Source organism: Loxodonta africana, chromosome 13 (assembly GCF_030014295.1).
Source record: "Loxodonta africana isolate mLoxAfr1 chromosome 13, mLoxAfr1.hap2, whole genome shotgun sequence".
Lineage (NCBI taxonomy): Eukaryota > Metazoa > Chordata > Mammalia > Proboscidea > Elephantidae > Loxodonta > Loxodonta africana.
The window spans coordinates 10,388,433-10,402,748 of NC_087354.1; the positions used below are offsets into that span (position 1 = coordinate 10,388,433).

Here is a 14,316-nt window from a genome sequence, read left to right on the forward strand (position 1 = left end):
CTTCTGATGAATGTCTTTTTAAGTATGTCTCAAACCAGATATGCAAAAATCAGACTTGAAAACCTTTTACGTATTCTAAAGTTAGATTAAGGTTCCTCGGTGGCACAAACAGTTTGAGTTCGACTCCTAAGTGAAAGGTTGGTGGTTCAAAGCTACCCAGTGGCGCCTTGAAAGAAGGGCCTGGCACTCGACTTCTTCAGGACTGTGGTGGTGTTGGCTGCTGTCGAGCTAGCCCCTAACTCCTGGTGACCCCAGCCTGGCACTCGACTTCTTCAGGACTGTGGTGGTGTTGGCTGCTGTCGAGCTAGCCCCTAACTCCTGGTGACCCCAGCCTGGTACTCGACTTCCTCAGGATTGTGGTGCTGTTGGCTGCTGTCGAGCTGGCCCCTAACTCCTGGTGACCCCAGCCTGGCACTCGAGTTCTTCAGGACTGTGGTGGTGTTGGCTGCTATTGAGCTGGCCCCTAACTCTGGTGACCCCAGCCTGGTACTCGACTTCTTCAGGACTGTGGTGGTGTTGGCTGCTGTCGAGCTGGCCCCTAACTCCTGGTGACCCCAGCCTGGCACTCGAGTTCTTCAGGACTGTGGTGGTGTTGGCTGCTGTCGAGCTGGCCCCTAACTCCTGGTGACCCCAGCCTGGCACTCGACTTCCTCAGGATTGTGGTGGTGTTGGCTGCTGTCGAGCTGGCCCCTAACTCCTGGTGACCCCAGCCTGGCACCCGACTTCCTCAGGATTGTGGTGGTGTTGGCTGCTGTCGAGCTGGCCCCTAACTCCTGGTGATCCCAGCCTTGTACTCGACTTCTTCAGGACTGTGGTGGTGTTGGCTGCTGTCGAGCTGGCCCCTAACTCCTGGTGACCCCAGCCTGGCACTCGAGTTCTTCAGGACTGTGGTGGTGTTGGCTGCTGTCGAGCTGGCCCCTAACTTCTGGTGACCCCAGCCTGGCACTCGAGTTCTCCAGGACTGTGGTGGTGTTGGCTGCTGTCGAGCTGACCCCTAACTCCTGGTGACCCCAGCCTGGCACTCGACTTCCTCAGGATTGTGTTGGTGTTGGCTGCTGTCGAGCTGGCCCCTAACTCCTGGTGACCCCAGCCTGGCACTCGACTTCCTCAGGATTGTGGTGTTGTTGGCTGCTGTCGAGCTGGCCCCTAACTCCTGGTGACCCCAGCCTGGCACTGGAGTTCTTCAGGATTGTGGTGGTGTTGGCTGCTGTCGAGCTGGCCCCTAACTCCTGGTGACCCCAGCCTGGAACTCGACTTCTTCAGGATTGTGGTGGTGTTGGCTGCTGTCGAGCTGGCCCCTAACTCCTGGTGATCCCAGCCTGGTACTCGACTTCTTCAGGATTGTGGTGGTGTTGGCTGCTGTCGAGCTGGCCCCTAACTCCTGGTGATCCCAGCCTGGTACTCGACTTCTTCAGGATTGTGGTGGTGTTGGCTGCTGTCGAGCTGGCCCCTAACTCCTGGTGATCCCAGCCTGGCACTCGACTTCTTCAGGATTGTGGTGGTGTTGGCTGCTGTCGAGCTGGCCCCTAACTCCTGGTGACCCCAGGCGTTACAGAGTAGGACTGTTCCACAGGGTTTTCCTGGCTGTAATCTTTATGGAAGCAGTTTGCCAGGCCTTTCTTCTGTGGAGCCGCTGGGTGGTTCAGGCTGTCAGCCTTTAGGTTAGCAGCTGATCACAAACCGCTTTGGCCGCTCAGGCTGCTTGTCCTCGAGATGGCAGTGAGTGAAAACCCTAAGGAGCACAGCTCTACTCTGAAACACACGGGGTTCCTGTGAGTTGTGTGGCAACAGGGTAAAATTTGTACAACTGCAGATATACTAAAAACCATTGAATTGTATACTTTAAATGGGTGAATTTTATGGTATGTTAACTATCTCAACAAAGCTGTTAAAAAAGCTAATTTAAGTGATTAGTCACAATTGTATGATACTTTACATGCAGATTTCATATGCTTTCTTTAATAAGAAATTAGTTGCCATTGTTGAGTCCGTTTCAACTCATGGCGACCACATGTGTTGCAGAGTAGACCTGTGCTCGTAGGGTTTTAATGGCCGATCACCTGACCTTTCTTCCGAGACACCTCTGGGTAGGTTCAAACCACCAGCCTTTCGGTTTGCACCGCCCAGAGACTCATCGTGTAACTTGTTGAGGAGCAGCACCATTTTACATCCTTAAGAGCCATGTTCAGCCAGTTTCCATCAAGGCCCTCAAATGCGTGGGGACTCCAAGTGCTGCGCAGTAGAACTGTGTTCCTTAGGGTTTTCAAGGCTATGACCTTGGAAGCAGATTGCCAGGGCTTTCTTCCGAGATGCCTCTGGGCGGTTTCTACCACCAAACTTTCAGTTAGTAGTCAAGTGCTCAGCGGTGTGCACCACTCAGGGGCTCAGTAGCAATGTAAGAGGTTCCCATCTCCACATCCTCACCAGCACTTGCTATCCTCCCCACCCCCACCTTTTTAATCACTGTTACAGCCGTCCTGGTGAGTGTGAAGTGGTATCTCATTGTGGTTTTGATTTGCATTACCCTAATGACACATGATCTGAGCATGTTTTCCTGTGCTTGTTGGCCATTTGTATTTCTTCATCCCTTTGTTTTAAAGCAGTTGAATTATTGAATCACTGGCATTGCTCTAGTCTCTTCCTGGAATGTATGCTTTGGGGGCCAAAGAAAATCAAAAAAATCCAGAAAGGTGATGTTTCCTTTGTCAAACAAGTTTACGTTTCTAGAGATAAGATAAACCTATGGCATATAGCCTCAAAGTCTTAACTTTAACATTATATGAAGATGTTATTATCTATTTTTCCAACAAAGGAGTTTTTTTTTTTTTTTTTTCCTATTAAAAAGAAGGACCAGTCGTAGTAAATGGTTCCTCTGCACACTGAAATCCAAATGGTAACGAAGTTTATGGAGAAATACAGTTCACAGTGTGGCGCCCGGTTACATGAGTTCCCTGGGTTTCCTTTGCAGGGCCAGAGGTTTTTGAAATGTCCTTAAAGCAAGTAGACATGGAATATAAACCTTCACATTTATTCGGACATCCTCTAATTTATTCCTCTGACATTTCTGTGGTATGTGCCACTGCTGGTAATGAATGGGACGTCTGCCAAGGAAGCTCTAGCTGCCCCATCTCTTGTAGAGGTGACACTGGCGAGGAGAATGAGAAGGAAAAAAAACCCTCAAACTCATTATTTGACATAAAAATTAAAATTTTATACTTGCAACACGAGTAAAAAAAAAAAAACAAAACAAAACCCATTGCCATCGTATTGATCCCGACTCGTGGCGACCCTGTAGGACAGAGTAGTACACTCGTAGGGTTTCGAAAGCTTCCGTATCTTTCACCTGTGAAGCAGCTGGCGGGTTCGAACTGCTGACCCTTGAGTTAGCAGCTGAGCACTTGAACCAGTGTGCCACTAGGACTCCTTGTAATAAGGTACCAGTTATTAATGTATACACTACCCTAAAGCCCACTGACCCTATCTACAGTTTTTAAATATAGGTTGTAGTAAATTTTCGTTGCACCTTGCACCTGCAGTAGAGATGCAAGGTAAGAAGGAAAGAGCAGCTCGACAATCATTGTGGTGCTTGCAAGCATTTTAAAATTCACTGTCCCCATGCCCTCATGAAGTAGTTTCTCCTACCATGAGTAACCCTGCATGCCACCCAGCCAGCAAACAATCGTACGTCATTAGCCATAAGTGTGGCTGAACTTATTAACTACTTACTGTATATCTGGCTCTGTATCATGCTGTTTTCATCAACTACCTAATCTTGCCAGTAAACCAGCAAGGTGTTAATGAGTAGTACCAGATTAAAAAACAAAAACAAAAAAACCTGATATACGATAGGATAGAAAATGCCAGAACACATCACGTTTAGCTTATCTAGTAAGGATTTTATACTCTTTATGAAATTTCGTTTCAGTTGTGCACGTGTGTGTTAGTTGCTGTCAAGTCAGTTCTGACTCATGACTACCCCACGTGTTACAGAGTAGAACTGTTCCATAGGGTTTTCTTGGCTGCAATTTTTTTTTTTTTAATTGTGCTTTAGGTGAGAGTTTACAGAGCAAATTATTTTTTCATTAAACAATTAGTGCACAAATTTTTTTTATGACAATGCCAACTCCTCAGTATGTCAACACTCTCCCCTTCTCCACCCAGGTTCTCTGTTGCCGTACGTCCAGTTTTGCTGTCCCTTCCTTCCTGCCTTCTCATCTTTGCTTTTGAACAGGTGTGCCCATTTAGTCTTGTATACATGGTTGAGTTATGGAGCACGTTCCTTACATGTATTATTGATTGTTTTATAGAGCTGTCTAATCTTTGGCTGAAGGGTGAATTTCAGGAGTGACTTCAGTTCTGAGTTAAAAGGGTGTCGTGGGGCCATACTCTCGGGGTTGTCTGTAATCTTAAAGGAAGCAGGTTGCTTAGCCTTTTCTTCTGCGGTACCTGTGGGTGGGTTTGAACCACCATCCTTTAGGTTAGAGTGCAAACCATTTGCGCCACATAGGAATCTTGTGTACTTACATGTGTACTGGTTTGGTGTACACTTGTAATCCATAGAACTGGCCTATGTCAACCTAATGCTAATGAGCTCCCTTGAGTATTTCAGTAATAACTAATATAGACTATGGCATAGCAAAAAACCGTCTTAGGCTGAATTTTGCTTTCTTCTGGCCCTGGTGGCGTAGTGGTTAAGTGCTACGGCTGCTAACCTACAGGTCGGCAGTTCATATCCACTAGGCGCTCCTTGGAAACTCTATGGGGCAGTTCTTCTCTGTCCTGTAGGGTCACTATGAGTCGGAATCGACTTGACGGCAACAGGTTTGGTTTTTTTTTTAGATATGTAAGGTTTATTGCCTAACTTAAGTAAGATAGGGTCACCGTGTTTAAAGTTTCAGTTAAAGGGAATTAATTTTACTTCAGCATAAGCTTTGTGATTCCAGGTATCGTTGAGATGTTTTTCATTAAAAGCTAACAACATATGTTTAAAATACTCTCCTTCATTTTACTGTTCCGTAGTTTTTTATTAAGTGATGGATTTTACACAATTCTATTTCGACCTCGTACGTGTATATCGTTTTCATCCTGGGGAGCTCTGGCTCTTAAGGCCCAGCGTCTTGCCTCGTGGGGAGACAGGACACGCATGGGGAGGATGCGCTTGCAGCCCTCTTCAGTTAGCCAGTGAAGGGGCTTCTTCACGTTCAGACATGCTTCTGCCTCGAATCCTTCAAAGTCATAAAAACAATAAAACGCCGATTTTGGAAGAAATCCCTTTAAGTTTAAATACCCTCCTGATCTTTGCTTGTTCTCCGCCCCTGTCATTATTAGATCTATGTCTTAATTGGTATCATTTGAATAAAATACATTATTATAAGAAATATGGAATGGTTATCCCTTTAACTTACAGAATATGAGACAAAGTTGGTTTTTTGTCGGGAAGGAAATGACTTGCTCGCAGGATTAAATCTAGGTGGTTGTACGCGACCACATTCAGACTTCGTGATGTGCAGAGAAGAGCAAGCAATTCTTAATGATGTGCTGCTGTCCTTCAAATGGTATCAATAAATGTAAATTATTATGAAAAATATCATTGTTCTGAATCTAATTGACGTTCAGAGTTAGTTTTTTTTGCTTATAGCCAGTTATTTAAGTAGAGCAGAGTAAATGATTTTGACGTAAGTGTTTCTACATATTTCTCCTGATTTGATTTTAAGAATAAAACAGAACAGGTATGTATGAATTAAAGCAGAGCATTTTTCTCTTTTAGGACTACTCTTGTCTATGATACAATGATAGAATATCATTTTTATGTATATTATTTCTTCAGGGTTTTTGTTTTTAGTTAACTTTGTACGTATATTAACCAAAAGAATGACTTCAATGCTGTTCACTTTTTCAGGGCCTTTTTCCAGACTCCAAAGTCCATTTCCAGCCATAAGAACTTTTTCCACGTCACAGCCCCCGTGTGAAGTGGCAGACTCTGTCTGGAAGCTGGGTCGACTCAATCATGTAGCCATAGCAGTGCCAGATTTGGCAAAGGCCTCGGCATTTTATAAGAATGTTCTGGGGGCCCAGGTAAGCGAAGCAGTCCCTCTTCCGGAACACAGAGTATCTGTTGTTTTTGTCAACCTGGGAAATACCAAGATGGAACTGCTTCATCCCTTGGGCAGTGACAGTCCGATTGCAGGTTTTCTGCAGAAAAACAAGGCTGGAGGAATGCATCACATCTGCATTGAGGTATTGTAATTATTTTAATGCTTGATGTTTTAATTCTTTTACAAAATTGTCTTTTACTTTTTAAGACTATATTATCACTCTCATCAGAAACTTATACTAAGTTCTTTAAGGGGAATGATATATTGATCCTATCCAAAGCTGGATCCATGGGTATATTGTTTCCCTCTACAGACCCTAAAAAAACAATATTAATGTATTTTATTGAAGTCTGGATTCAACAGCAACTATAAAAGCCACTGAACTTGGCTGAAGTGTAGATTCGAGTCTTTGTTCTAACATTTCTTGATCATATATGACCTCTCATGTAAAAGGAATCAACTACTTTTCCTATCACAAGCAATTAGGAGAAGGAAGTGAGGGAAGACTTTTTATGTGTAAAATTTCCTCACACGCACAATTATTTTTAACAACTTTTTTTTACCGTAAACAGAATACGTTTTAAATTATTGATTGTGACTTTTGAGATGTTCTGAATTGTGTCAGTTAACAATTCCCAGAAAAAAACATGAAGAGGCATTAGACAAGAAAATTCTTACTGGAAAGCTTTTAACGGTAGATGCTCATGTTCAGATAACCGCCTTTTGGAATTCAGCAATACCAATTATGCCTCAGTTTAAATTAATTTGATAAGACTGTTCTTTTGAAGGAGCCCTGGTGGCGAAGTGGTTAAGAGCTTGGCTGCTAAACGGAAGTTGGGTAGTCCAAATCCACCAGCTGCTCCTTGGAAACCTTATGGGGCAGTTACACTGTGTCCTGTAAGGTCGCTATGAGTCGGAATTGACTTGATGGCAACTAGTTTTGTTTTTTGATATTCTTTTGAAACAAAGAATGACATAATAAAGGCTTAGGCCTTGTTCCTGATTCAAACAGAGTTGGGTTGACTGTAGCTTGAATTCAGAGATTTATTCAGTTTATTATTGCAAACATATTTGAGAATCTACACTGTGTGCTCCACCAAGTACATGGATTCAGTAATTAGACATGGACCAGGCCCACAGTGAGGAGGAGCAGATGTTTAAATTGGCCATTACTGTGAAGAGTAGAATTAGTGAAGTGTGTTCTCAGTAGCACAAAAGAGGAAGAGAGTGATTGCTCTGGGCAGGTCGAGGGGATAGGAAGGCATCACAGGGTGTAAGTTATAATGAATGTGAATGAGTTCCCCAGCTGACAAGAGGAGAAAGGTATTCCAGGCAAAGGGAGTAGCATGTAGAAAGACAAAGAGTTACCATAACAGTGACCATTTATTGAGTTCATTTTCTTTAATTTTCATAGTTACCCTCTGAGAGCAGTATCAGCTTCATTTGACAGGTGAAGAAACTGAGACTTAGAGACGCTAACTTATCGTTGCGTTAGTAGTAGGTAACAGGCTGGATCTGAAACCCAGATTTGTTCTCGTGACAGGATCTGTACTCAACCATGATGCCAGATTGCCTTCAGCTTATTGGCCGAGTTTTTAACATTTGAGGTTGGAAAGCTATAAGACATTAGGCCAAGGAACTAAACAGGACCTAATACTTAGCCTTTATGCTTTAAGTAACAGAAAATGATTAGACATATTTTTAGGAGGTTGCTTTGGGCTACAGGTCTTTATTTCAGTCTGCTTAGGGGGTTTATCTGAGACCCCTCAGGATGAGAAGCAGGATTGTCTGCCTTTGAATCCACTCTTCTGTCTCCCATGCTACACTGTGTTCTACTTCAAGAAAGCCCGTGCCTTCAGAGAAAACCGGCTATGTGGGACAGAAGCCCAGTTGACTAAAGGAAGTGGAAGTTCAGTGATGGTATAGCTAATTCAAATGTAGAGATTAAAGGGAAGAAAGGAAAATGTGTATGTACATAAAAGGAAGGTGTGTAATAGGAGAAGGTGTGAAATAGGTTAGTCAGTTGGTGGTCTTATATGACAGCTCCCGTCAGCATTCTCACTCTCCCAAAAAAATAAACAGTGAGTGGCTTAGAGACAGGTAGGAAGCATAGGTAGGTAGGTAAATAGGTTATAGTTAGGTTAGGTAGATAAATAGATAGAGAGATAGATAGATTAAATAGAGAGAATTTTTTATTTCCTGTTCTAAGTCTAGAAGTGAACTGCCTTGGACTAATGGGGCAGCTCCACCTGTATAACACATGACTTCTAAGGTTGCTCTAGGTATCACCATTTGCCTGCCAGAGGGAAGGAAAGGCAGAATGCAGGGCAAGTGCCTTCAAGGAGGTGGAGGTGTTCTAGAAATTAAACATATCAAATTTGTTCTTATCCCATTGGTCCAAGCTTGGTCACATAGCACACTTGACTTGAAGGGGCACTGGGAAGTGAGTCTGTAGCTAGGCAGTTATGTGCCCAGCTAAAACTTCTGGGTTGTTATAACTCGAAGGAAGAAAAGAAAAATGGGTACTGGAGGCCACCAGTCTACACCACACTTGGTTATTATTAAAAAGTGGTATTGCCAGGATAGCATGACAATTTTCAGAATGAAGGCATGCTTCAAGATGGGAGCATTTGAGAAGTATTGCTCTTCTTCCTCTGCTGCAGCAGTCTGTGAGATGATAGTGTCACAAGACGGAGAGGGCTTGGATCCCTGAATCATCAGGTGGAATAAAACTCCTTGCCTACTCTTGAACAGGAAATGCATTTTTGTTGGGTGAAGCTGAGGTTTCAGGGTTAATTATTTCACCACAGTATAACTTAGCCTGTTCTACAAATACAACTTGGGTCTGAAACCATCTCCCACTGAAAGTGGAGAGGTAGTAGAGCTAGTCAGGAAGTGTTTCTTTGATCATTGTCCTAGTTACTGTTGGTAAGTAATACATTGTTCCGAAACTCTGTAGTGTTAAACAGCGACTGTGTTATTTTACTCAGGATTTTGTGGGTTAGGAATTTGGGAAGGGCTCAGCTGGGCAGCTCTTGGTGGTTGGGGACTTTGATGTGATTGCGTCGGATGTTGGCCGGGGCTACGGGCACCTGAAGGATTGACCAAGCTGGATGCTGGCTGGCAGTTGATGCTGGTTGGGAGCTCAGGAGCGTTACATACCAACTCTTCAACGTTACAAGTTAAGGGTGGTTCTGTGCATCGTCGGACTTTTTATTGGGCAGTTGGCTTCCCCCAGAGTGAATGTTCCAGGAGAACCAGATGGGCACTGCATGACCTTTCTGACTTACCTCAGGAGGCCCACAGCAGCACTTCTGCTGCTGGGTGTTGGTCATAAGCAAGTCATCAAGGCAGGCCGATTCAAAGGAGGTAACATAGATCCTGCCTGTCAATGAGAAGTGTATCAAAGAATTTGTGGACATGTTTTAAAAGTGCTGCAGCCATAGGAGACCCTGGGTGGCTCAAATGGTTAAGCACTTGACCACTAACTGAAAGGCTGATGGTTCGATCCCACCCAGAGGTGCCTCGGAAGACAAGCCTGGTGATCTTCTTCTGAAAGGTCACAGCCTTGAAAACCCTGTGGAGCAGTTCTACTCTGCACACATGGGGTCAACTGGTTGTTGGCTAATAGCCATCAACACATTAATGTGTTCTAAACAAAAGGAAAATGTGTGAAACCTCTGCAAGCTCTGGGATGATTTATATTCAGATCTCCAGAAGTGGGAGTGAGCAGCATTCGCACCTGCAAGAAGAGATGACCTATCTGCCTTTGTAAACATAGGGCTGAATAAAAGTCGGTACTGGCTCAGTGGTTGTTGTTGTCAGGTGCCTCGAGTAGAGTCTGACTCATAGTGACCCCATGTGACAGTAGAGCTGCCCTGTAGGGTTTTCTAGGCTGTAATCTTTAATCTTTATGGGGACAGATCACCAGGTCTTTTTCCTGCAGAGCAGGTGGATGGGTTCAGACTGTCACCCTTCAGTTAGCGGCTGAGCACTTAACCATTGTGCCACCAGAGCTCCTCCTTGCTAAGATAAAAAGTTGATCAACATCACATACGCAAAAACCAGTTTTGGGGATAGGCAGCATCCGGAACTGTGTCCTCTGAAAATGCTCACAGTTCTATAGCTTTATGGTTTAGTGCCATCTATTTCTTCATGCCAGTCTTTCTTTTAAAATGTTAAGTCTACCCATCAGAAAATTGACAGCTTATTAGGAAATTGCATGTGTTGATAAAAGCTTCCCTTCTGTAATTACCACAAGGGAGCTCCATGTTCTTTTGCATAGCTGCATAGTGATGTGGCCCTGTGTCTGTTATGGACGTGCTCCATAGCCTTCAGTTGCCTCAACAAAAAGTTTTGAGAAAATGACCTTTCCTCACAAATAGATTAGTATCTCATCAGTCATAGTCAACATTTTTCTGTCAGAGTGTTGGTTTTCTTTTTCTCTTATGAGGTTTGCCCTAATTTCTCATACTTGTGTTTTTGTCTTTTACTGGAGGAAGCTTAAAAGTCTCTCTGTTTAGTCTCGTCTGTCGCTGACGTATGGACTGAGTAACTTGCTGTTCTCTGGCAAAGCCTGTACTGGTACTACCATTGTATGCTTCCGGACACAGCCACACGGGGCCTTTCCTTGCCTCCTGCATGCCCTCTGCCTGAGGAGCGTTTGCCATGCTCTCCCTAAATCATTTACCCAGAGAGCAAAGCATGTCATAGCAAAAACCTCAAGGGCCACTGGAAAGATTCACTTGTCCAGGGAATTTGTATTGTGTTAAAATATTTAAATGTGTCCATTCTGGCTGGTAAGCAGCTGTGTTCCTCCTGAGAAACATCCTACTTCCAAATGGGCCCTTCCCTAGGATCCCTGAGACAGCATCCCAGTTCAGCAACTAAAGGGTTAACGCCCAGCACAGCAGCTCTTCTGTTCAGTTATATTTAGTTGGTTTCTGCGTCCGTATTGTCCTGGTTGTTGAGCATTTTTAGTATGGCTCTAACTTTTACTCTGCGAAGTGCTGGGCTGTGTAGTCAGACCATCCATGTACAAAGTCCCTGTCCTCCTGGAGCTTGCCAGCTCGCTTTATTCCTTCACATCCTGCATTTTCTACAGAGGGTTAGAGGTGACTGACTGTTCAGTATGTAAAGTATATAAAATAGGGGTAAAAGAGCAAGCCAGAACCAAGAAGAAATAACAAGGCAAACTGTGACTGTGGGTGAGATTAGCCGGCATACCTGTTGGTTCTGTCAGATACTGCTTCCTTGTGGCCAAAACAAAAGGAAAAGAAACAGCATGAAAGTACTTGTGGTCCCTTCCCCCTTCCTTCCTGAACAGCTCAGTCCTGAAGACTTTATTTGGGACAGTGCATAGTTGTCCACGCTGGGCCAGAGAGCTGCAGTGGTCCAAAGCAGGATGCTAGAGCATGAGTAGGGTGAGGAGGGCATCTGAACGGTGGGAGCTGCCTGTGTGGAGAGCCAGAGGCTGAGTGGGGTGCTGATGCTGGGGGTGGGGGGAGGGGTCAGGGCGGTCTCTCTGGGGTTTCAGTGAGAAAGGAGCCCAGGTTGAGGAAGGCATCCACATTGAGGGGGTGGGGGGGCAGGGCATGTAAGAGCCCAAGCAGGTAGGGGAGGGCCCAGCATGGAGAGTCAGGGTCCACAGTCAGGTGAGGAGTGCATCAGTGCAGGGATGATGGTGACCTAGTGTGGGGATTTAGAGCCCAGGTGGGATGAGTACCATGTTCACGCATGGAGTGGGCAGGTGTGGGGAGCCAGGCCCCAGCAGGGTGAGGACATCCATGTGGGGTAGGCAGGCATGGGGAGCCAGGCCCCAGCAGGGTGAGGACATCCATGTGGGGTGGGCAGGCAGGCATGGGGAACCAGGCCCCAGCAAAGTGAGGATGTCCATGTGGGGTGGGCAGATGTGGGGAGGCAGGCCCCAGCAGGGTGAGGACATCCATGTGGGGTGGGCAGGCATGGGGAACCAGGCCCCAGCAGAGTGAGGATGTCCACGTGGGGTGGACAAGTGTGGGGAGCCAGGGCCCAGCAGGGTGAGGACATCCATGTATGGTGGGCAGATGTGGGGAACCAGGCCCCAGCAGAGTGAGGACATCCACATGGCATGCAGGCAGGCGTGGGGAGCCAGGTCCTAGCAGGGTGAGGAGGTCCATGTGGGGTGGGCAGGCATGGGGAGCCAGGCCCTAGCAGGGTGAGGATGTCCACATGGGGGTGGCAGGTGTGGGGAGCCAGGCCCCAGCAGGGTGAGGACATCCATGTGTGGTGGGCAGATGTGGGGAGCCAGGCCCCAGCAGGGTGAGGACATCCATGTATGGTGGGCAGATGTGGGGAACCAGGCCCCAGCAGAGTGAGGACATCCACATGGCGTGCAGGCAGGCGTGGGGAGCCAGGTCCTAGCAGGGTGAGGAGGTCCATGTGGGGTGGGCAGGTGTGAGGAGCCAGGCCCTAGCAGGGTGAGGATGTCCACGTGGGGTGGGCAGGTGTGGGGAGCCAGGCCCCAGCAGGGTGAGGACATCCACATGGCACGCAGGCAGGCGTGGGGAGCCAGGTCCTAGCAGGGTGAGGAGGTCCACATGGGGGTGGCAGATGTGGGGAGCCAGGTCCCAGCAGGGTGAGAATGTCCACGTGGGGTGGGCAGGTGTGGGGAACCAGACCCCAGCAGGATGAGGAAGGCATGTACATGCTGGGACAGCTCAGTGCAGAGTGTTGGGGCCCGCACAAGGTGAAAAGGGCTTCTGTACAGATGGGCCAGCCCAGTGGGATAAGGAGGGCCCCTTGCAGGGGTCAGATGGCCTGGCTCAGTGAGGAGGAGGGCAGCCCCGGTTGCTGGAGCGCTGGTGGGTTGAAGAGTGTACTCCAGAGGGAGGAGCAGGAGCAGTGATGGGGGTTGTTTAGTAGCGAAGGGCGTTTGATCAAGTGAGTGAATATTTAAAGATAATGGGAGCCAGGTTTCTCAGCCTCAGAGAAGGAATTGAAAACTACGGAAAGGGTTGTTAAATTTGCATTGGAGGTATCCAGGAAGTCATCACTGTTCCAGGTTGACGCGGGCAAAGTGCAAGAGCCGATTCAGGCTCATAGCAACGCTGTCATACAGAATAGAACTAGCCCCATAGGGTTTCTAAGGCTATAAATATTTACGGAAACAGACTGCCACATCTTTCTCCCACAGAGTGTCTGGCAAGTTCGAACTGCTGACCTTTTGGTTGGCAGCTGAGCGCTTTAACCACTGCACCACCAAGCCTCCTTCTGGTAACCACTGATAAGCTTTGGTCTCTCTGCATTTGCTTGCTTTAGATATTTCATGTAAGTGGGATCATACAATATTTGTCCTTTTGTGTTCTACATATTTCACTAGGCATAGTGTGTTCAGAGTTCATAGGCATGTGTCAGGACTTCATTTCTCTTTATGGCTGAGTAGTATTTCATTGTATGTGTATACCACAGTTTGTTTATCCATTTATGTCTGTTGATGGGTATTGTGAATAGTGCTGCAGTGAACACTGGTGTACAAGTCTCTGTTAGCATCCTTGCTTTCAAGTTTTTTTTGGGTAAATACGGAGTAGAATTGCTGGGTCATATGGTAATTCTATTTTTTAACTTTTTGAGGAACTGCCAAACTGTTTTTCACAGTGGCTACACTATTTTACAATCTCACCAAAGATGGGTGAGGGTTTCAGTTTTCACATCTTCCTCAACGCTTTGTTGTTTTCTGTTTTTCTGATAACAGCCATCCTAGTGGGTGTGAAGTGTCATCTCATTGTGGTTTTCGCTTGCATTCCCTAGTGACTAATGATGTTTAGCATCTTTTCATTCCAATTTTATTTTTTAATTGAAGAAAAAAGCGTAAACAAATGCAGCGATTCAGTTTTATTTTCTGAGTGGTCAGACAGATAATAGATGGCTTATTTTCTTGTTTATGCTTTTATATGTTTTACAGATTTTTTGCGTTCAATAAGGACATGTCCTTTACAAGAGAAAAATTATGCAAAGTAATTTTAAGGTAAAAGGCTAGTAATGTATTTCCTGCATCCTGGGGAATATCTGTTCTTTAGTCAGGAAAGGAGAAAATTCTTTTTTTTTTTTTTTTAACTCCATTCTCATTCTGGCTTTACAATAAGCCTCAGGGAATTGCTAAGCTCTGCTGGTGATCTCTGTATTACTAGTTCCCGGATGCGGGGGCTTCATATAACGGCAAAATTTCCAAAGAACAGAACAA

General features: G+C 45.7%; 1 protein-coding gene across 1 annotated transcript in view; it reads left to right on the forward strand.

Annotated features, from left to right (window-relative positions):
* The window catches only part of MCEE (methylmalonyl-CoA epimerase), a 50,023-nt gene that overhangs the window by 18,559 nt on the left and 17,148 nt on the right, over positions 1–14,316 (forward strand). Inside the window, exon 2 of the mRNA XM_010600164.3 lies at positions 5,900–6,237. Coding sequence (XP_010598466.1) covers positions 5,900–6,237 — 338 coding nt within the window. The remainder of the gene's footprint in view (positions 1–5,899; positions 6,238–14,316) is intronic.